Source organism: Macrobrachium nipponense, chromosome 25 (assembly GCF_015104395.2).
Source record: "Macrobrachium nipponense isolate FS-2020 chromosome 25, ASM1510439v2, whole genome shotgun sequence".
Classification (NCBI taxonomy): Eukaryota; Metazoa; Arthropoda; class Malacostraca; order Decapoda; family Palaemonidae; genus Macrobrachium; species Macrobrachium nipponense.
Window position 1 is genome coordinate 35,170,082 of NC_087214.1, and position 21,899 is coordinate 35,191,980.

General features: G+C 37.0%; 1 protein-coding gene across 1 annotated transcript; it reads right to left on the reverse strand.

Annotated features, from left to right (window-relative positions):
• Positions 1-915: 915 nt before the first annotated feature.
• LOC135199347 (trypsin II-P29-like) lies at positions 916-20,620 on the reverse strand. The gene is made up of 7 exons (XM_064227298.1): positions 20,443-20,620; positions 18,196-18,301; positions 17,156-17,391; positions 15,431-15,565; positions 2,523-2,750; positions 1,835-1,943; positions 916-1,565 (listed from the first exon to the last, which is right to left on the reverse strand). Exons 1-7 carry the CDS (start codon positions 20,584-20,586, stop codon positions 1,402-1,404), a joined length of 1,122 nt encoding a protein of 373 aa, XP_064083368.1. The 5' UTR covers positions 20,587-20,620; the 3' UTR covers positions 916-1,401.
• Positions 20,621-21,899: the final 1,279 nt, after the last annotated feature.

Below are 21,899 nucleotides of genomic sequence, written 5' to 3' on the forward strand. Positions count from 1 at the left end.
TCTGAAAATAGAAATAAGAAGGATATGGGATATGCCAGTGGAAATCGTACCCATAATCATAGGAGCACTAGGCACGATCCCAAGATCCCTGAAAAGGAATCTGGAAAAAGTAGAGGCTGAAGTAGCTCCGGGCCTCATGCAGAAGAGTGTGATCCTAGAAACGGCACACATAGTAAGAAAAGTGATGGACTCCTAAGGAGGCAGGATGCAACCTGGAACCCCACACTATAAATACCACCCAGTCGAATTGGAGGACTGTGATAGAGCAAAAAAAAAAAAAAAAAAAAAAAAATAACAATAATAGTAATAATAATAATAATAATAATAGTTTTGTTAAAGAGATAGTGCATTTCATTGTCATCATTAAATGATACAATTTAACTTAACTGTAATGATTCCAGTATATACATACTTCAGTACTTTCACCTAATCCAAATAAAACTTAGAACTTTTATGCTTGGAACTGACCCGGGATGACCCTGAGCGTCAAGTTTTATTAAAATTATGTTATGGAAGACTAAAACCAAGTCCTTTTAGTAGACCAAGGTGAAATATTTGTTCAAATCATTCACCAAAGACCTAAGGATCTATGTAGGTATCAAGTTTGAAAGATCTGAGAAAAACGTCCAGTGTCGACCTCTGACCCTGAGGACAAGTTAAGTCAAGGTTAAAGCAGCAAATGTGGTCATTTCATAACTTTGTTGCATTTTGAAGAAATTCAGGAACAGAACTATTATAGTTTCTATCATATAAATGAGAAGATATTTGTCATGTTTTGACTTCCTAATTGACCTTTGACTCTGGGAGATAAATGAGGGTCGCAGTTAATTTTTAGGGAAATTGTGTACGTTTAGTGATCATAATTATCAAGTTTTATCAGAGTCAGGGTGAAAAGGTAAATAAAGAAACTAAGAATAACATGAGTAACAGTCAAAAATTATATTATGACAGATACTAATAGCAGATTAGTACTAATACAGTTGTCCCCCCGTATTCGCGGGGGATGCGTACCAGGCACCCCCCTGAATAGTTAGAACCTGCGAAAAGTTGGAACACCTATAAAAATGCTTAAAACCTCCTATTTTGTTAGTTAAAACTCAAGAAAAACCCACTAAAAAATTTTATACCTGGTTTTTTCAATAGTTTTATCACAAAAATGCATGATGAAATTTATAAAAAAAACAGGAATTTGTGTATATTCCTCATCAAAAAATACCACGAATAGGCAAATTTTCTGCAAATAATGCGAGGAAATGTTCCAGAGAGAAGTCCACGAATGCGTAAGTCCGCGAATATGGGGGCCCCACTGTACCCATCACAACAGTCCGGTTTATGCCCAAATATCATCATCATCATCATCATCAAGAAAACCATGGTGAATCTCCTCTGCGCTCAATGATCCTAGGAATAACGGCTCATGACGTCCGCAATCCAGCCCATGTAGTTCGCGACCTCGGTGTACACTCCGTAGTTCATCTTCCGGCCGCAGCCGTCGCCGTAGCTCGTGACTCCATACACAGTCCAAGCTCTGTCGTTGCTGCACACCAGCGGTCCACCGGAGTCACCTGGAGAGTGAAGATTATCCAGGCAGATATGAAGTGGCTTGCCTGACTGGTACGTAAAGTATACTACGTTTCTGAATCGTATTTCCCTAAATAATATGTGAACTATGCATGTTTCTAAATGGTATATGAAGTATACACGTTTCAGAATCATATCTCAATAGTACATGAAGTAATATGTGGTTCAGAACCGTATCTCCAAATTAGTACGTGAAGTATATGAACAGTTTGAAAAGACGAGAAAACAAAGCGGAAAATATTTAAGGATCTACCTTGGCAAGTGTCACTTTTCTGCTTCGTGGATCCTGCACAGAAGGTATTGGGGGAAATTACGTGGTCTGGGTAGGCTTCCTTGCAAGATTTTTTGGCAACAATTGGTACCTGAAAAAGAAGAGGAATAAGAAACTACTTGAAGAAGAAGAAGAGGGACTCTTGATTAGGCAAGTGTCCTTCCAAAGGAGGCTAGATACTTTAGAGGAGATTTTTATATAGCCCATTAATTATCAAATTTACTGTACCATTAGAATAATTTAACCCCAAAGGAAATTATATAATAATGATAAAGGGGAGGGTGGGTGGCTGGTGGTGGTTTGAGGTTCAATATTTGGACACCATTAAAAAAACAGCATAAAAAATTGATAACATATGTACAAGATAGAAGAGAAATGTAAAATAATGCTTTTGTAAGAGTCTGAATGGCACCCAATGGAATGTATATACTTGATGGATATATTTCATAAGAAATAATGTTCAGATCTTAAGGAAGGAGTGTACTACTGTAATATTAATGAATTTCATGATATACCATGAAACCTGCAGTCCCATGAGATTCCAAGTTCTGGTTTTTTAAATCGCAATTGGTAAGACTTTCCGCAATAAATGCAACACTGCGGTTAACTATGAGACCACGAGCGCTCTTCCTCGTTCCAACTATATTTTCTTCGAGGAAAACTTGCGTACCTCCACGTGCTTCAGAAGTGTCGACCCGTAGAAGTGTGACCCCTTCTCCTTGCCCCACCCGCTGACGACGCAGTTCTTGCTGGACTTGGGTAACTTTTCTTTTGAGGTGGGCAGACAGGCAGGAAGAATGTGCTCATTATATTTGACTTTCTTTGACAGTCTCAAGAGGGAAATGTCATGTTCCAGCGTCGCGACGTCGAAGTCGTTGTAGTTGATGTACTTGTCGACCTGTGAGAAAAGAAATTATTTTTGCTGAACCTGAAAATGCCCTTTTACTAAGTTGTGTATGTAGGGTCAACAGTGGCTCATCTGTGCCTAAGGATACCAAGACATTTCTGGTAACTCAGTCTACCAAAAACTTCTTGGCGTATTGGCCCCTCCTCACTCCCAACACTTTCGAATCACACTTTCTTCTTTTAAACCAGTCGTCCTCAGTTCTCTCCAGCTGATCAGACCGTCTCCATATTCAAGTAGTTTTAACCTAATTTCTTTTATCCAGTTATCCACATTTAAGGTCTACTCCTCAGTTACTACATAGGAAAGATCCGTCAATTCTAAATTACAAATTTCTTTGCCCGCGGGTCAAAAATCTCACAAAGATTTACAATACAAGAGAGAAACCGAATCCCAGTGATCTGACTTCATTGTTTTGAATTTGACAACGTTAACTGATCTCTTTATGCAACGACGTCAAACTTCTCGTCAGTGTCGTATAACAACACTGATTATCTGGAAGACCTACACAGTTTATGCAGTGCCCAAAAGCAATTCAACTATACCTAAATTTTCTCCTGTTTCTAGCTCACCATGAGCATCGAACCACTTCCTTCTGGCACTGTGGGTTGACGTTATTTGCTCTGCTGTTCCTTAAGTACTCTTATTCGGTTGAAATATTAAAAGATATTATGTCAGGCTCAACAACTCTCCTGAGGTATAGTACTGTTCCACATATTTAGGTATACAACTATTGAGTGTATTTTGAGTGGAATGCCAGGAAGAACAACCCCATTGTATTAATTCATTAAAAATACACTGCAAGTGCAAAAATACCTATCGGAAAGTATACTCAATGTGCAAGAATAGCTGTGGGAAAATATACACAAAGTGCAAGAATAGCTGTGGGAAAATATACACAAAGTGCAAGAATAGCTGTGGGAAAATATACACAAAGTGCAAGAATAGCTGTGGGAAAATATACACAAAGTGCAAGAATAGTTGTGGGAAAATATACACAAAGTGCAAGAATAGCTGTGGGAAAATATACACAAAGTGCAAGAATAGTTGTGGGAAAATATACACAAAGTGTAAGAATAGCTGTGGGAAAATATACACAAAGTGCAGGAATAGCTGTGGGAAAATATACACAAAGTGTAAGAATAGCTGTGGGAAAATATACACAAAGTGCAAGAATAGCTGAGGGAAAATATACACAAAGTGCAAGAATAGCTGTGGGAAAATATACACAAAGTGTAAGAATAGCTGTGGGAAAATATACACAAAGTGCAAGAATAGCTGTGGGAAAATATACACAAAGTGCAAGAATAGCTGTGGGAAAATATACACAAAGTGCAAAAGAATAGTTGTGGGGATATAAAACACAAAGTGCAAGAATAGCTGTGGGAAAACTATACACAAAGTGCAAGAATAGTTGTGGGAAAATATACACAAAGTGCAATAGTTGTGGGAAAAATATACACAAAGTGCAAGAAATAGCTGTGGGAAGAAAATATAACACAAAGTGCAAGAATAGAAAATTGTGGGAAAATATACACAAAGTGCAAGAATAGCTGTGGGAAAATATACACAAAGTGCAAGAATAGTTGTGGGAAAATATACACAAAGTGCAAGAATAGTTGTGGGAAAATATACACAAAGTGCAAGAATAGTTGTGGGAAAATATACACAAAGTGCAAGAATAGCTGTGGGAAAATATACACAAAGTTGCAAGAATAGTTGTGGGAAAAATCTTACACAAAGTGCAAGAATAGCTGTGGGAAAATATACACAAAGTGCATAGTGTGGGAAAATATACACAAAGTGCAAGAATAGCTGTGGGAAAATGTACACAAAGTTCAGGAATAGCTGAGGGAAAATATGCACAAAGTGCAAGAATAGCTGTGGGAAAATATACACAAAGTTCAAGATTAGTTGTTGGAAAATATACACAAAGTGCAAGAATAGCTGTGGGAAAATATACACAAAGTGCAAGATTAGTTGTTGGAAAATATACACAAAGTGCAAGAATAGCTGTGGGAAAATATACACAAAGTGCAAGAATTAGTGTTTGGAAAATATACACAAAGTGCAAGAATAGCTGTGGGAAAATGTACACAAAGTCAGGAATAGCTGAGGGAAAATATACACAAAAGTGCAAGTAATAGCTGTGGGAAAAATATACACCAAGTGGCAAGAAATAGCTGTGGAAAAATATACAAAAGTGCAAGAATAGCTGTGGAAAAATGTACAAACAAAGTTCAGGGAATAGCTGAGGGAAAATATGCACAAAGGTGCAAGAATAGCTGTGGGAAAATATACACAAAGTGCAAAAAGAATAGCTGTGGAAAATTATACCCAAAAGTGCAAGGAAAGCGTGGGAAAATGTACACAAAGTGCTAAGGAATTAAAAAGCTGGGGGAACAATATACACAAAGTGCAAGAATAGCTGTGGGTGGAAAATATACACAAAGTGCAAAGAATAGCTGTGGGAAAAGTATACACAAAGTGCCAAGGAATAGCTGAAGGGAAAATATGCCACAAAGTGGGGTAAAACAAAGAATAGCTGTGGGATAAATATACAAAACAAAGTGCCAAGAATAGAGTTCGTGGGGAAAAATATACACAAAGTGCAAGCAATAGCTGTGGGAAAGAATATAACAAAGTGCAAAAGAATAGCTGTGGAAAATTTATACACAAAGTGCAAGAATTAGCTTTGTGGGAAAGTAATACACAAAGTTCAGGAATAGCTGAAGGGCTATGCATAAAGCTGGTAAGGAAAATAGCTTGTGGGAAAATATACACAAAAGTGCAAGCCTAAGCTGGTGGGAAAATATTACACAAAGTGGCAAGAATTAGTTGTTGGGAAAATATACACAAAGTGCAAGAAATAAAGCTTGTCGGGAAAAATATACACAAAAGTGCCAAAAATTAGCTTGTGGGGAAAAGTTAACACAAAGGTAAGGAAATCGTGTGGGAAAATATACCACAAAGTGCAAGGAATAGCTGTGGGAAAAGTATACCCAAAGTTGCAGATTAGTTGTGGGAAAATATACCAACCCAAAGTTGCAAGGCAATAGCTTGTTGGTAAAAATATACACAAACGTTGCAAGCAATAGCCTGTGGGAAAATATACACAAAGTGCAAGATTAGTTGTTGGAAAATATACACAAAGTGCAAGGAATAGCTGTGGGAAAATATACACAAAGGTGCAAAATATGTAGTTGTTGGAAAATATACACAAAGGCAAGAATAAGCTTGGGAAAATGGGAAAATACACAAAGTTCAGGAATAGCTTGGGAAAAATGGGAAAAGACAAAGTGCAAGAATGCTGTGGGAACATAATACACAAAGTGCAAGAATAGCTGTGGAAAAAATATACACAAAGCAAGAATAGCTGTGGGGAAAATGTTAGACAAAATTCAAAGGAATTAGCTGAAGGGAAAAAATAGCTCAAAGTGGGAAAAGATAGCTGGGGGAAAATATGAACAAAGTGTTAAGAATAGCTGTGGGAAAATATACACAAAGTGCAAGGAATAGCTTGTTGGGAAAATATACACAAAGTAGCAAGAATAGCGGTGGGAAAATAATACACAAAGTGCAAGAATAGCCGTGGGGAAAAATATACACAAAGAGCAAGAATAGCTGTGGGAAAGTATACACAAAGGTTGCAAAAGAATAGCTTGGGTGGGAAAATATACACAAAGTGCAAAGAATAGCCTGTGGGAAAGTATACACAAAGTGGCAAAGAATTAGCTGTGCGGAAATATACCAAACAACGTGCAGGATTAGCTGGTGGGAAAATATACACAAAGTGCAAGAATAGCTGTGGAAAGTATACAACAAAGTGCAAGAATAGCTGTGGGAAATATTACACAAGTGCAAGAATAGCTGTGGGCAAGGTATACACAAACGTGCACAAGAATCAGCTGTGAGGAAAATATACACAAAGGGCAAGAATAGCTGTGGAAAAATATACAAAAGTGAAGAATAGCTGTGGGAAGAAATGTACACAAAGTGCAAGAATAGTCTGTGGGAAAATTACACAAAGTGCAAGAATAGCTGTGGGGAAAGTACACACAAAGTTCAAGAATAGCCTGTGGGAAAATATACACAACGTGCAAAAATAGCTGTGGGGAAAATATACAAAAAGTGCAAGATTAGTTTGTGGGAAATAAACAAAGTGCAATAATAGCTTGTTGGGCAAAAATATACACAAAGTGCAAGAATAGCTGTGGAAACTGTACCACAAGTGGAATAATAGCTGTGCAAATATACACAAGTGCAATAGTTGTGGGAAAATATACACAAAGTGCGAAAATAGCTGTGGGAAAATATACACAAAGTGCAAGATAGTTGTTTGGAAATGATACACAAAGTGAAGAATGAGCTGTTGGGAAAATAACACCAAGTGCAAGATTAGTTTTTTGGAAAATATACACAAAGTGCAGATCTGTGGGAAAATATAACACAAAGTTGCAAAGAAATAGCTGTGGGAAAGTATACACAAAGTGCAAGAATAGCTGTGGGAAAATATACACAACGTGCAAGAATAGCTGTGGGAAATATACAAAAAGTGCAAAGATTATGTGGGAAAATATCCACAAAGTGCAAGAATAGCTGCTGTGGGAAAATATACACAAAGTGCAAGAATAGCTGAGGGAAAATATACACAAAGTGGCAGGAATAGCTGAGGGAAAAAATTATACACAAAGTGCAGAATAGCTGAGGGAAAATATAACAAAGTGCATGAATAGCTTGGGAAAATATACACAAAGTGTAAGCATACTGAAAATGGGAAAATACACAAAAAGTGCAAGAATAGCTGTGGGAAAATATACACTAAGTGCAAGAAATAGCTGGGGGAAAATAAATAACAAACAAGTGCAAGAAATAGCTTGTGGGAAAATCTACAGCAAAAGAAAGCTAAGAATAGACTGTGGGGAAAAAATATACAAAGTGCAAGAATAGCTGTGGAAAAATATAAACAAACAAAGTGCAAGGAATAGGGTTGGTGGGAAAATCATATTCCACAAAGGTGCAAGCTAGTGTGGGAAAAAGGAAAATTATTACACAAAGGGTGGAAGAATAGCTGTGGGAAAATATACACAAAAGTGGCAATAGTTGGTGGGAAAATATACCAAAGTGGCAAAGAATAGCTGTGGCGGAAAAGATAACACAAAAGTGCAAGATTAGTTGTTGGAAAATATACCAAAGGGTGCAAGAATAGCTGTGGGAAAACTATACACCAAAGTGCAAGATTAAGTTGTTGGAAAATTTTAGGCAAAACAAAGTGCAAAGAATAGCGTGGGAAAATATACAAAAGTGCAAGAATTAGCTTGTTGGGAAAATATCAACAAAGTGCAAAAGAATTAGTCTGTTGGAAAATGTACACAAAGTGCAAGGAATAAGCTGGTGGGAAATGATACCACAATGCAAGAATAGCTGTGGAAAATATACACAAAGTGCAAGGAAATAAAGCTGTGAAAAAATATACACAAAGTGCAAAAGAATAAGCTGTGGGAAAAGTACACAAAAGGTGCCAAGAATAGCTGTGGGAAAAATATACACCAAAGTGTGCAAGACTAGTTGTGGGAAAAAAAAAAAAAAAAAAAAAAAAAAAAAAAAAAAAATATAATCACAAAGATGCAAGCAGAGCTGTGGGAAAAATATACACAAAGTGCAAAGGCATTCGTGTCTTTTTTTTTTTTTTTTTCTTTTGGGAAAATAGACAAAAAGTTGCAAGATTAGTTGTGGGAACAATATACACAAAGTGCACGAAAGCTGTAGGAAAATAATAACATCAAGTGGGCAAAAGATTAGTTTGTTGTAAATATACACAAAGTTGCAAGGAATGCTGTGGAAAATGTACACAAGTTCGAGATTGCTGAGGGAAAATATACAGTGCAAGATGCTGTGGGAAACTACACAAAGTGGCAAGAATACTGTGGGAAAAATAATACAAACAAAGTGCACGGAATAGGGTGTGGGAAAATGGGTACACAAAGGTCAGGAACGAGCTGAAATGAAAATAAATGCATACAAGTGCAAGAATAGCTGTGGGAAAAATATGCACAAATGTAAGAACTAGCTGTGGGAAAATATACACCAATTGGCAAGAATAGCTGTGGGAAAATTAACCAAACAAGTGCGGGGGAAAACTATCTGTGGGAAAATATACACAAAGTGCAAGAAATAGCTGTGGGAAAATATACACAAAGTGCAAGAATAAGCTTTGTATACACAAATTTGCAAGAATACTGAAAATATCCACCAAAGGGTGCAAAAGAAATAGCTGGGAAAATATAAAAAGCACAAAGTGCAAGCAAATAGCTGTGGGAAAATATACACAAGTGCAAGAATAGCTTGTTGGAAAATATACACAAGTGCAAGAATATTGTTGGGAAAATATACACAAATCAAGAATACGGGTTGGGAAAATATAACACAAAGTGCAATATTAGTTGTTGGAAAATATACACAAAGTGCAAGAATAGCTGTGGGAAAATGTACACAAAGTTCAGGAATAGCTGAGGGAAAATATACACAAAGTGCAAGAATAGCTGTGGGAAAATATACACAAAGTGCAAGAATAGCTGTGGGAAAATATACACAAAGTGCAAGAATAGCTGTGGGTGTACACAAAAGTTCAGGAAATAGCTGAGGGAAAATATGCAGTGCAAGAAATAGCTGTGGGGAAAATATACACAAAGTGCAAGAATAGCTGTGGGAAATATACACAAAGTGCAAGATAGCTGTGGGGGAAAAAATACACAAAGTGCAAGAATAGCTGTGGGAAAATATACACAAAGTGCAAGAATAGCTGTGGGAAAATATACACAAAGTGCAAGAATAGCTGTGGGAAAGTATACACAAAGTGCAAGAATAGCTGTGGGAAAATATACACAACGTGCAAGAATAGCTGTGGGAAAATATACACAACGTGCAAGATTTAGTTGTGGGAAAATATCCCACAGAAAGTGCAAGCATAGCTGTGGGAAAATATACACAAAGTGCAAGCATAAGCTGTGGGAAAATATACAAAAAGTGCAAATTGAGTTGTGTGGGAAAAATACACAAAGTGGAAGCATAGCTGTGGGTAAAATACACAAAGTGCAAAGCATAGCTGTGGGAAAATATACACAAAGTGCAAGCATAGCTGTGGGAAAAATATACACAAAAGTGTAAAGGAATAAGCTGTGGGTAAAATATACCCAAAGGTGCAAGAATAGCTGTGGGAAAAATATACACAAAGTTCAAGAATAGCTGTGGAAAATATACACAAAGTGTAAGAATAGCTGTGAAAAGGAAAAATATACACAAAGTGTAAGAATAGCTGTGGGAAAATATACACAAAGTGCAAGAATAGCTGAAGAAAACGGTGTCAAAGTGCAATAAAAGTTCTGAGGAAATATATTCAAAGTGCAAGAATAGATGTGGGAAAATATACTCAAAGTACCAGAAAAGCTGTGGGAAAATAGTGTCAAATTGCAAGAAAAGCTCTAGGAAAATTTACTCAAAGTACCATAAAAGCTGTTGGGAAAATATACTCAAAGTGCAAGAAGAGCTGTGGGAAAACTAGTGTCGAAATATACTCAAAGTGCAAGGAAAGTAATGGGAAAATATACTCAAAGTGCAAGAAGAGCTGTAGGGGAAAAGAAAATAGTGTCGAAAATCATACTCAAAGGTGCAAGGAAAGTAATGGGAAATGGGAAAAATACTCAAAGGTGCATGAAAAACATAGTGGGAAAATATACCAAATCAAGTGCAAGAAGATCTGGGGGTGGGAAAAATAGTGGTCGAAACATCTATCCAAAGTGGCAAGGAAAGTAATGGGAAAATATACTCCCCCAAAGTGCATGAAACATAGTGGGAAAATATACCTCAAACGTGCAAGAAATAGCTGGGGAAAACTGGGAAAAATACACAAAGGTGACAAGAAAATAACATGTGGGGAAAAATTAAAAAAACACAAAGTGCAAAAGAATAGCATGTGGGAAAATTATTACACCAAAGTGCAAGAAATAGCTTGTAGGGAAAATCATACACAAAGGTGCAGGAACTAGCTGAGGGAAAAATATACGCAAAGGTGCAAGAATAGCTGTGAGAAAATATACCACAAACAGTGCAGGAAATAGCTGAGGGTGAAAATAATACCAAACAGTGCATGAATAGCTGTGGGTGGAAAATAATACACAAAAGTGGTAAGAATAACTTGGGAAAATGGGAAAATTAACACAAAGTGCAAGGAATAGCTGTGGGAAAAAATAGAACAACTAAGTGCAAGAATAGCTGGGGGAAAAATATACCAAACAAAGTGCAAGAATAGTTGTGGGAAAAAATATACACAAAAAGGCAAGGGAATAGCTGTGGGAAAATAAAAATAAAACAAAGTGCCAAGAATAGTGTTGTGGTGGAAAAAATTATACAAAAGTGCAAGAATAAGTTGTGGGAAAATATACACAAAGTGCAAAGAAAGAATAGCTGTGGGAAAATATACACAAAGTGGAAGAATAGGCTGGGGTGGGAAAATATACACAAAGTGCAATAGGTGTGGGAAAATATACCCTACAAAGTGCAAGAATAGCTGTGGGAAAATCTACACAAAGTGCAAGATTAGTTTGTTGGAAAAACATTATACACAAAGTGCAAGAATAGCTGTGGGAAAAATATTACACAAAGTTGCAAGATTAGTTGTTGGAAAATATTACACAAACGTGCAAGCTAGCGTGGGTAAAAGGGAAAAATACCACAAAGTGCAAGATTAGTTGTTGGAAAATATTACACAAAGGTGCCAAGAATAGCTTGGGTGGGAAAATGTTACACAAAAGTTCAGGAATAGCTGAGGGAAAATAATACACAAAGTGCAAGAATAGCGTGGGAAAAAATTTATACACAAACGTGCAAGAATAGCTGGTGGAAAAATATACACAAAGTGCAAGAATAGCTGTGGGAAAAAAATGTACACAAAGTGCAAAGCTAGACCTGTGGGGAAAAAATATACCACCAAAGGTGCAAGAAATAGCCTGTGGGCAAAAGTATACACAAAGTGCAAGAATAGCGTTGGGAAAACTATACACAACGGTGCAAGAATAGCTGTGGGAAAAATATTACAAAAAGTGCAAGATTAGTTTGTGGGAAAATAATATACAAAAGTGCAAGAATAGCTGTGGGAAAAATTATACACAAAGTGACAAGGAATAAGCTTTGGGTGGGAAAATGTACACAAAGTGGAAGAATAGCTGTGGGAAAATTATACACAAAGGTGCAAATAGTTGTGGGTGGAAAAAAATATACACCAAAGTGCAAGAAATAGCTGTGGGAAAAATATACACAAAGGTAAGCCAATTAGGGGCGGTTGGTGTTTGGGGGGGAAAATAATACACAAAGTGCCAAGAAATAGCTGTGGGCGGAAAATATACCCCACAAAGGTGCCAAGAATTAGGTTGTTGGAAAAATATTACACAAAGGTGCAAGAATAGCTGTGGGAAAATATACACAAAGTGCAAGATTAGTTGTTGGAAAAATATGACACAAAGTGCCAAGAATCGCTGTGGGGAAAACTGTACACAAAGTTCCAGGAATAGCTGAGGGAAAAATATACACAAAAGTGCAAAGAATAGCTGTGGGAAAATATACACAAAGTGCGCAAGATTAAGTTTGGGGTGGGAAAAATATACACAAAGTGCAAGAATAGCTGTGGGAAAATATACACAAAGTGCAAGAATAGCTGTGGGAAAATATACACAAAGTGCAAGATTAGTTGTTGGAAAATATACACAAAGTGCAAGAATAGCTGTGGGAAAATATACACAAAGTGCAAGATTAGTTGTTGGAAAATATACACAAAGTGCAAGAATAGCTGTGGGAAAATATACACAAAGTGCAAGATTAGTTGTTGGAAATATACACAAAGTTCAAAGAAAGCTGTGGGAAAATATACACAAAGTGCAAGAATAGCTGAGGGAAAATATACACAAAGTGCAAGAATAGCTGAGGGAAAATATGCACAAAGTGCAAGAATAGCTGTGGGAAAATATGCACAAAGTGTAAGAATAGCTGTGGGAAAATATACACAAAGTGCAAGAATAGCTGTGGGAAAATATACACAAAGTGCAAGAATAGCTGTGGGAAAATATACACAAAGTGCAAGAATAGCTGTGGGAAAATATACACAAAGTGCAAGAATAGCTGTGGGAAAATATACACAAAGTGCAAGAATAGCTGTGGGAAAGTATACACAAAGTGCAAGAATAGCTGTGGGAAAATATACACAACGTGCAAGAATAGCTGTGGGAAAATATACAAAAAGTGCAAGATTAGTTGTGGGAAAATATACACAAAGTGCAAGCATAGCTGTGGGAAAATATACACAAAGTGCAAGATTAGTTGTTGGAAAATATACACAAAGTGCAAGAATAGCTGTGGGAAAATATACACAAAGTGCAAGATTAGTTGTTGGAAAATATACACAAAGTGCAAGAATAGCTGTGGGAAAATGTACACAAAGTTCAGGAATAGCTGAGGGAAAATATACACAAAGTGCAAGAATAGCTGTGGGAAAATATACACAAAGTGCAAGAATAGCTGTGGGAAAATATACACAAAGTGCAAGAATAGCTGTGGGAAAATATACACAAAGTGCAAGAATAGCTGTGGAAAAATATACACAAAGTGCAAGAATAGCTGTGGGAAAATGTACACAAAGTTCAGGAATAGCTGAGGGAAAATATGCACAAAGTGCAAGAATAGCTGTGGGAAAATATACACAAAGCTCAAAGTTGCAAGAAAATTAAAAAGCTGTGGGAAAATACACAAAGTTGCAAGAATAGCGTGGGGAAAATATTACACAAACGTGCAAAGGAATATCTGTGGGAAAATATCACAGTTGGGCAAGAATAGCTTGTGGGAAAAAAGTTACACAAATGCAAGAATAGCTGTGGGAAATATACACAAAAGTGGCAAAATAGCCTGTGGGAAAATAATCAACAAAAGTGCAAGAATAGCTGTGGAAAATAACACAAAAGTGCAAGAATAAGCTGTGGGAAAATATACACAAGTGCAAGAATAGCTGTGGGTGTATACTCAAATGCAGAATAGCTGTGGGAAAAAATAACACGTGTAAGAATACTGGTGGGATATACACAACGCAAGAATAGCCCTTGGGAAAATATACACAAAGTGCAAGAATTAGCTGTGGGGAAAATATACACAAAGTGCAAGCATAGCTGTGGGAAAATATACACAAACGTGCAAAATAGCTGTGGGAAAATATACAAAAAAGTGCAATGATTAGTTGTGGGAAAATAACACAAAGTGCAAGCATAGCTGTGGGAAAATATACACAAAGTGTAAGCCAATAGCTGTGGGAAAATATACACAAAGCAAGCCATAGCTGAAGGGAAAATTATACACAAAGTGTAAGAATAGCTGTGGGAAAAATAACAGATAAAGTGCAATAATGCTTGAAGAAAAACGGTGGTCAAAGTGCAATAAAAGTTCTGAAAGGAAAATGTATTCAAGAATGCAAGATAATGTGGGAAAATATACTCAAAGTACCCCCAGAAAAGCTTGTGGGGAAAATAGTGTCAAATTGCAAGAAAAGCTCTAGGAAAATTTACTCAAAGTACCATAAAAGCTGTGGGAAAATATACTCAAAGTGCAAGAAGAGCTGTGGGAAAATAGTGTCGAAATATACTCAAAGTGCAAGGAAAGTAATGGGAAAATATACTCAAAGTGCAAGAAGAGCTGTGGGAAAATAGTGTCGAAATATACTCAAAGTGCAAGGAAAGTAATGGGAAAATATACTCAAAGTGCATGAAACATAGTGGGAAAATATACTCAAAGTGCAAGAATAGCTGTGGGAAAATAGTGCCAAAGTGCAAGAAAGGCAGTTGGAAAATATACTGAAAGTGCAAATAAAGCTGGGAAAATATTCTCACAGTGCAAAAAAATCAGTGGGAAAATAGAAACAAAGTGCAAAAAAGCAAGAGGGAAAATATACTTAAAGTGTAAAGAAAACCAGTGAGAAATATACTAGCAGAGGGAATCAATGACTTTATGCATAACAACAAAAAAACCAACATAATCAATAACTTCGCAATGTCCTTAAAACGAAACAACAGCCCTATTCAGTTGGTGTGACTGGCTCAGCAGAGACTCACAACGATGTTGTTCAGTCAAAATGGCTTCGCACAAACCAAGGTGGCAGTCCCCGGTTTATGACTAGTTCGGCTCACAACGTTCCGAGGTTACAACGCTTGTCACTTATATTCATCAGAAATTATTTCCAGGGTTACGACACTTACAACGACGATCTGGCGGAAGAAATATGACTCCAAAAATGCAAAATAATGAATATTTGAAGGGTTTTTTTTATGAAAAATGCAATATAAATGCAGTTTACATAGTTTTTAATACACCCAAAGCCTTAACAGTAAGGTTTTCTTAAGATTTTTGACGATTTTCCGGCTTGCAACGATTTTCGGCTTACGACTGTCTCAAGAACGGAACCCCCTTCGTAAGCCGGGGACTATCTATACCTAGCTATACGAATTAGGCTCTATCCCATGAACTGCCATTGTTCCACTTTTTCAGAGGCTAAAGGTTGCTATCAGAGCTGGTTATCAGCGCTCACAGGGCAGGGGTAAGTTCAAGGGTTTTGGTTCAGCTGTCTAAAGCGGGAAAAGCCTCACCTTCCTCCTGACTTCCATGTCATCGTCGTGTTCCAGGTGATGTTCCCCTAAGACGACCGTGAGGCCGTCTTCCACGCAGTGTGCTGCTGTCAATACCCACTGTGGGGCAATCAAGGTCCCCCCACACTTGTGGTCCTGCAGATAGATGGAATATAAAGTTAGGCCAAGCACTGAGACCTTTGAGGTCATTCAATCAATGCGCCCCCCCCCCATACTTACAGTCCTACGGTTGGACCAAGCACGGGGACCTATGGGGTCATTCGGCATTAGAAGGCAAGAGTATACATAGGTGTGAAAGGTGTAACAGGAGGAAAACCTTGCTGTAGTTACAGTTTGAAATAATTGTTAGGAGAGGGCGAAAAGCAAGATGGAAGAATGATATGAATGGAGGTACAGTAAAAGGAATGAAAGGGGTTGCAGCTTCCCTAGAAATTGATCCTCTTTTGATATAAAATCTTTCTCCTTCTCTCTCTCTCTCTCTCTCTCTCTCTCTCTCTCTCTCTCTCTCTCTCTCCGTGTAAACTTCAGGTTGAATGATGTGCCAACATTTGTATGACAGACTGACAAAGCAGCTAATAGTAAGAAAGCTTTCTACACAGCCGGTTATGGTATGAATGAGACAGAAACAATTGTGTTGCTTTTTCTCTAGAGCAGCAGGGATTCACAACGTTTTTGCTCTCGGCGTGGTACGGAAGTCGCGTAAAGCCAACCGTTGGTCCCGTTGCTGAATGACCACTGGTTCCGTGCAACGGAAAAACAGCATACAAACAAACAATGTTTTTACACTCGCGACCTACGTACTATCAGCAACTTGATTTACATTTTTAATATTCTGTGAAGGAGAGGGAAAGAAACATCTAACAAAAAAATATTCAAGAATCCTGTAATTATATATCAGCAAACTAAATCACAACATTAGTCCAACGTTAATTCACAAAAAGAACACAATTACTATTCTTACAATAGTAACAGCATATGTTTCAACAATTCTTTTTTTAGCACAGTGTGCTTGGATAGGTGCTACTTCTGTCATATAAGTTTCATCGAAATATCTCCTTAAATGTTGAAGTAAAATAAAGCATCGTCTGGCGAATTTAGTCTTTTAAAATTACGTAAATGACATTCAAACTATGAGGAGATTATATCACTTTCATTTGACCCACTGATAGTTGAGATCCAGAAGTACCTAAGTAGGATAAATTTTAAGATAAATCCTCGCAGGAACGCATCCAGATACCCTCCTCAGTGTCATCTGATGACATTGAACCGCTGTAACACTCGTTTTTTTTGCAGTGAAACTATATATATATATATATCTATATATATATATATATATATATATATATATAGTATATATATATAATATAGAGAAACATCCGAGCGTTAAGGGAAAGAAAAAGAGAGAGAGAGAAAGAATATTTCTGCTATAGTAGATTCACATCAACTTTGCATCTGACGTCTAGGCCAGTCCCTTACATGCTCCTGATTGACTGTTGATGAGCCAATCACAGGGCTGGAAGGAAACTCTCAGTCTCTCTCTATCTCGAGAGTTTACATAGGCAGGATGTATATGTTCCACCTCTCCTGATGGATACATCTTTCAAAAGCATCCCTCAGGAGAGGTGGAACTCTCGCGAGAGACTGAGGAGAGTTTCCACTTTCCAGCCCAGTGACTGGCTTATCAACAGCCAATCAGGAGAAGCGTCGTAAGTAAGCATCCCTTACCATGTCCTCGTCGAGGAGAGCCACCTGCCATGGCCAGAAGCCCTTTTCGGACACCTTGCCACCCAAAATCTTCATGAGGGGACTCCCCGTCTTCACGGGCCTTATCCCACAGACGCTGCTCTCTTCTTCGTCCACGTCGGGAGGGGCTTCTTCGGCGTAATCTCCTTCTACTCCTACTCCTTCTCCTTCTTCTTCTTCTCCTTCTCCCGAGCCGTAGTCGCTCAGACCAGCCAGATCTGGAGGCGAAGATTTACTGATGATTTTATTTTGAGGGACTTTTATTATTATTATTATTATTATTATTATTATTATTATTATTATTATTATTATTATTATTATTATTATTATTTTATTATTATTATTTATTTCTTATTTTTTATTATTATTTAAATTTTATTATTATTAAACCAAACAGCAACTTCTTTCAGTTTTCTTCTGAAGATTGAAAAAGAAACCCACAAAATCACCGTGTTTAACGTGTTTGCTCATAAGTATGAGTAAAATAAAATGTAAGTACTTATAAGTAAACACGTTATACACTGCAATTTTGTGGGATTCTTTTTCAGTTATTATTATCATTATTATTCAGAAAATGAAGAACCATATTCATATGGAACAAGCCCACTAAAAGGTCCACTGACTTGCAATATCTCACTTATCAAGTAAAAGATAATTAACAAATAGATAAAGAAATAAAATGTATTGAAATGTATGGAGAAGAGCATTAGTGTAGTAATTGCGTTGCGTCTCCACTTGAACTTCTGAAGAAGAAGAAGAAGAAGAAGTTCTAATTGCAAGACGCCCTCTGTCTCTCTCTCTCTCTGATTTTGAGTGTGAAAGATCTCTGTAGAACTACTACTACAACTTAATGTCAAAGAAGAATTATTATTATCATCGCTTGAAACAAACATCCCAGTTTATCACCTTGTCCGGATGTTTGCCTAAAGCATTATCTTTCTCCTTTTATTTGTCAACGTACGGGACGGTGACGCTTTAGGGAGAGAGAGATAGAGATGGGGATAAAAAGAATTAAGCCTCACCAATCTCTTCGTCGTACTCAGCCATCGTGTAGTCGTCCTCGAGGTAATTTTTCTTGGCCCTGACTTTCTCTAGGAGATCTGAGAGCTCCATTACCCAGTCCCTCGTCTGAAAAAGACAAAAATTAATTATCATAAAACTCTTACATTTTTCTATACCATTTTCAATCATTTTTTTTTAACCTCGGCCTAATTTTTCGAGTTCATAGGTCAGTTTGAAGGTGGCTGTTTCAGATTTTTTTAATATATTTTTTTAATCCTTATTTTGATGACCTTTGGGGTTGGCGATTATTATAATCAGTCATACATATTCTGATACATATATAATTGCCGTTAATTACACCCATAACATCACGATTATTATAACTATTATTATGAAAATCGTCACTATATAACGTACAATTCGCAGAGAACGCGCCAACATTACGATGCGTCGACCGCATTCACTATACCACTTAATATTCAAATTCAGTCTAGTGACGTCACTATACTCGGTCCTCTGATCACCTTTGGGAACAATAATTTAAAATTGACATAAGAATTGTTGCAATTGATAATCTTGTCAACCCTTTTGGACTTAAAATGAAGGTTATACTTAATAGACCTTTAACAGTGGTGCGCTTTTCAGATATATTTCGCCAACTTTAAATTTATAATTTGTCGCTGGTCTGTACTATACTCTTTCAAATTCAGAATACAGTGACGTCACTATACTCTTTCAAAGTCAGAACACAGTGTCGTTACTGTACACTTTCAAATTCAGAATACAGTGACGTCACTGTACTCTTTCAAATTCGGAATACAGTGACGTCACTATTATACTCTTCCCACTGATCTTTGGTAATCACAACTAAAACCAGAATTGGTGAAAGAAAGTTCTGCCAATAGGCCTAGGTTGAATTAAAACTATTAATTTTAGATGTTTCACAAACATTAAAGGTGGATTAAAAGTATTGCGTTTCACAAACATTAAATCTAGCTTTCATTACACGATATATTGTGAAGTGTGCAAAATAAATTTGGATAGATCTAGGGCTCTGTTTTGACATTTGAAGTTCTGGCATATACCCGATTGAAAATTTCAACTTAATATATATAAATTCAGCTAAATCACACAGGCTGACGTGATAGAATTGTAGTATTATTTCAGTTTAGAACTAATAGCCACTTGCCATGATTTGATATATCTTTTTATCTTTACACAAATAACTTTTTTTATGGCAGACTCCGTAGAAATGTCTCAAACAAAAAGGGAGGGGAGGGGGTTTGCAGGTAGTTTGACAAATAGGCCTAAGTTAGGATAGCTTTTTACAGTTTTGAACTGTATTTTCTCATAGTTTCGGTGCCTCTCACACTCAAAACCCCTTTTGAACCAAGATAATAACCGTAATAATTTATAGAAACTCTTTTGAAGACCGAAATACGGTTTTTTATCGGGAATCTTATATGCGATATGCTAATTCTTAAGTCATTTTTGTCTTAAGTGAAGATATCTATCTGTCAGTGAGGAGTTTCCCGTGTTCGAGGGGAGGCTGTGGGTTGGGGGGGAAGGTAGGGAAGGTGGGGGGAGGGTTAAAACTTCAAACTGGCCATTTCCGACGGAAATGTTTTATCGAAACCGTTAAAATCACACAGAAAACTCAAAAGTAGAATAAAACAAATTTTTAAAAACGCACACTCACACATGCACACATTGTCCAAATGAATTAGGTACCTGAGTTACCACTGGTCTAGATTTTTATTATATTATTATTCTTCTTCTTATCTTAATTATTAATATATGACGCGGTCACGGAGTAGTACTACAGTATATTTCATTTATTATCGGACCAATTAAAACATAGTATATTATTCTAAATGAAGAAAGAGAGACTATAGACTATATAACTGATAATGAAAATAGAAAAGTTGATCGTTCACATGAAACAATATATTTGACGACGCGAACTTAGAAATGATCATAATAATAATAATTGTTTTATTTGTAGTACTTGAAAAACCTCTGCAATTTTATTATTATTTTCCAATATCGTCTATAGTATTAAGTTTTAAATATCCGCTGCAGTACAGTTATCGTAACTCATAGCTGAAATATGAATAAGATTTAACTTCAAATTTGTCAACCCGCGAATGCCTCGACCCGCGAATCCCTCCATCGCGTCTTGTAGACCACGAGTTCTCCAAAGATCTTTTTAATAACATTTATATTTTAAATCGTTATTAAAGCTAACAAATGTCAGTCATCCCTACTTCCATAGAACGACGTTGGAGCCTCCCTTCAGCGTCATGGCTCGGCAGGGAAAGGGCGCCGTGAATCAGCTGCTGCGTCAGGAGAAAGAAGGTGGCCAGACGAAGGTGGAGAGGAGGAGACGCCGCCATTACTACTAGTCCCATCTCGAAGGATGAAGAACGACTGTCCTCCGTGAATTCGGGGGTCCCACAAGATGACTATTATGCCATTCTTATCTCTTGCCCTCCTGTTTTGTGTAATAGCCTTAAAAGGATGCGACGCACCATACAATCCTTATCTCGAGGGCCTATATATGTATATATAGCCTTTTAAGGATGCGTTTGTCCATAGATTTTGCGAAGCCGCCATTACGAGACTTATCGATTATAATTGATTAAATGGTCAGCCAACGCGACTAAAGGATTCTTGGGGATTAATCCTATAACCTGGGTCACCTTTTTTCAAATTTGGCTTCTGTAGAGTTTTATATATCCCCTTTTTCATGAAGGACTAAGACATAGGACCAAAAGCATAACCGGTAACTATAGTGGTGGAATCTCCCCATAGCTGTCGGCCAATAATCTATATAGGGCAGCTGGATCTAGGCCGACACCTTTTAAAATCTAGGTGAAGGGGGTTAATGCCGGGGGGAGGGGGGCGTGGCATCCATGGGGGCACAGACCCATATGGTATTTGAAGCCCAAGTACCAATCGTCATTTTTGAAGGCTCATCAAAGTGATTGATCTTTCCAAATTCTCTCAGTTGGGTTCATAGATCAATTGCTTTAGAGGTTTTCCTCCTTTTACACTTTTTAGACCTTCTTCAGTGCCTATTTCCGTCCCAGGGCTGTATGGCCTCGTTAGTCCCAACTCTTGGCCTTTGGCATAAATTCTATATTGTATTCTATGCTGATAGTAATGCTTGTTTCCAGCTAGTCGTAGAAATTAATTATTCCAACATCGCTATATAGTTAGACATATCTGTCTCTACCTGTCCTTTCTGGGTTACCAGATAAGCGTATATATTATCCTAATAAACATTTGAGGATATAATGAGGTTAATAGGTCATTGTGGCTATTTAAGGCTACTTAAAGTATACGCTCATAAAGCCATTCTATAATTATTGTCTGTGGAAAGAGTGAATGATATTGTATAGTAACACCAAAACGGCGTCTTTTATCGTAAATTTCTTTATTTTGTATTTACAAGAGACTTTTCTTTTGTTAATATTTAGGATATCGGAATATTTACCGCCTTTTGTTTTTTAGGCTTACGTCTTTTGTCAATGTTTAAGATATCGGAATATTTACAGCCTTTTGTTTTTTTAGACTTAGTCTTTTGTTAATGTTTAAGATATCGGAATATTTACAGCCTTTTGTTTTTTAGACTTCCGTCTTTTGTTAATGTTTAAGGTATATAAATAAATAAATGAATGAATAAAAATAAAAAATAAAAATAAAGAAATAAAAATCAAAA

What these genes read in the sequence shown, in the direction of transcription:
- LOC135199347 (XM_064227298.1), bottom strand. Translation starts at nt 20,586, where the DNA reads ATGGGACTAGTAGTAATGGCGGCGTCTCCTCCTCTCCACCTTCGTCTG. An exon ending in ACATGGAAGTCAGGAGGAAG is followed by an intron (nt 2,751 to 15,430) that starts GTGAGGCTTTTC and finishes CTTTTCTCACAG; the next exon opens with GTCGACAAGTACATCAACTA. An exon ending in CACTTCTGAAGCACGTGGAG is followed by an intron (nt 1,944 to 2,522) that starts GTACGCAAGTTT and finishes CTTCTTTTTCAG; the next exon opens with GTACCAATTGTTGCCAAAAA.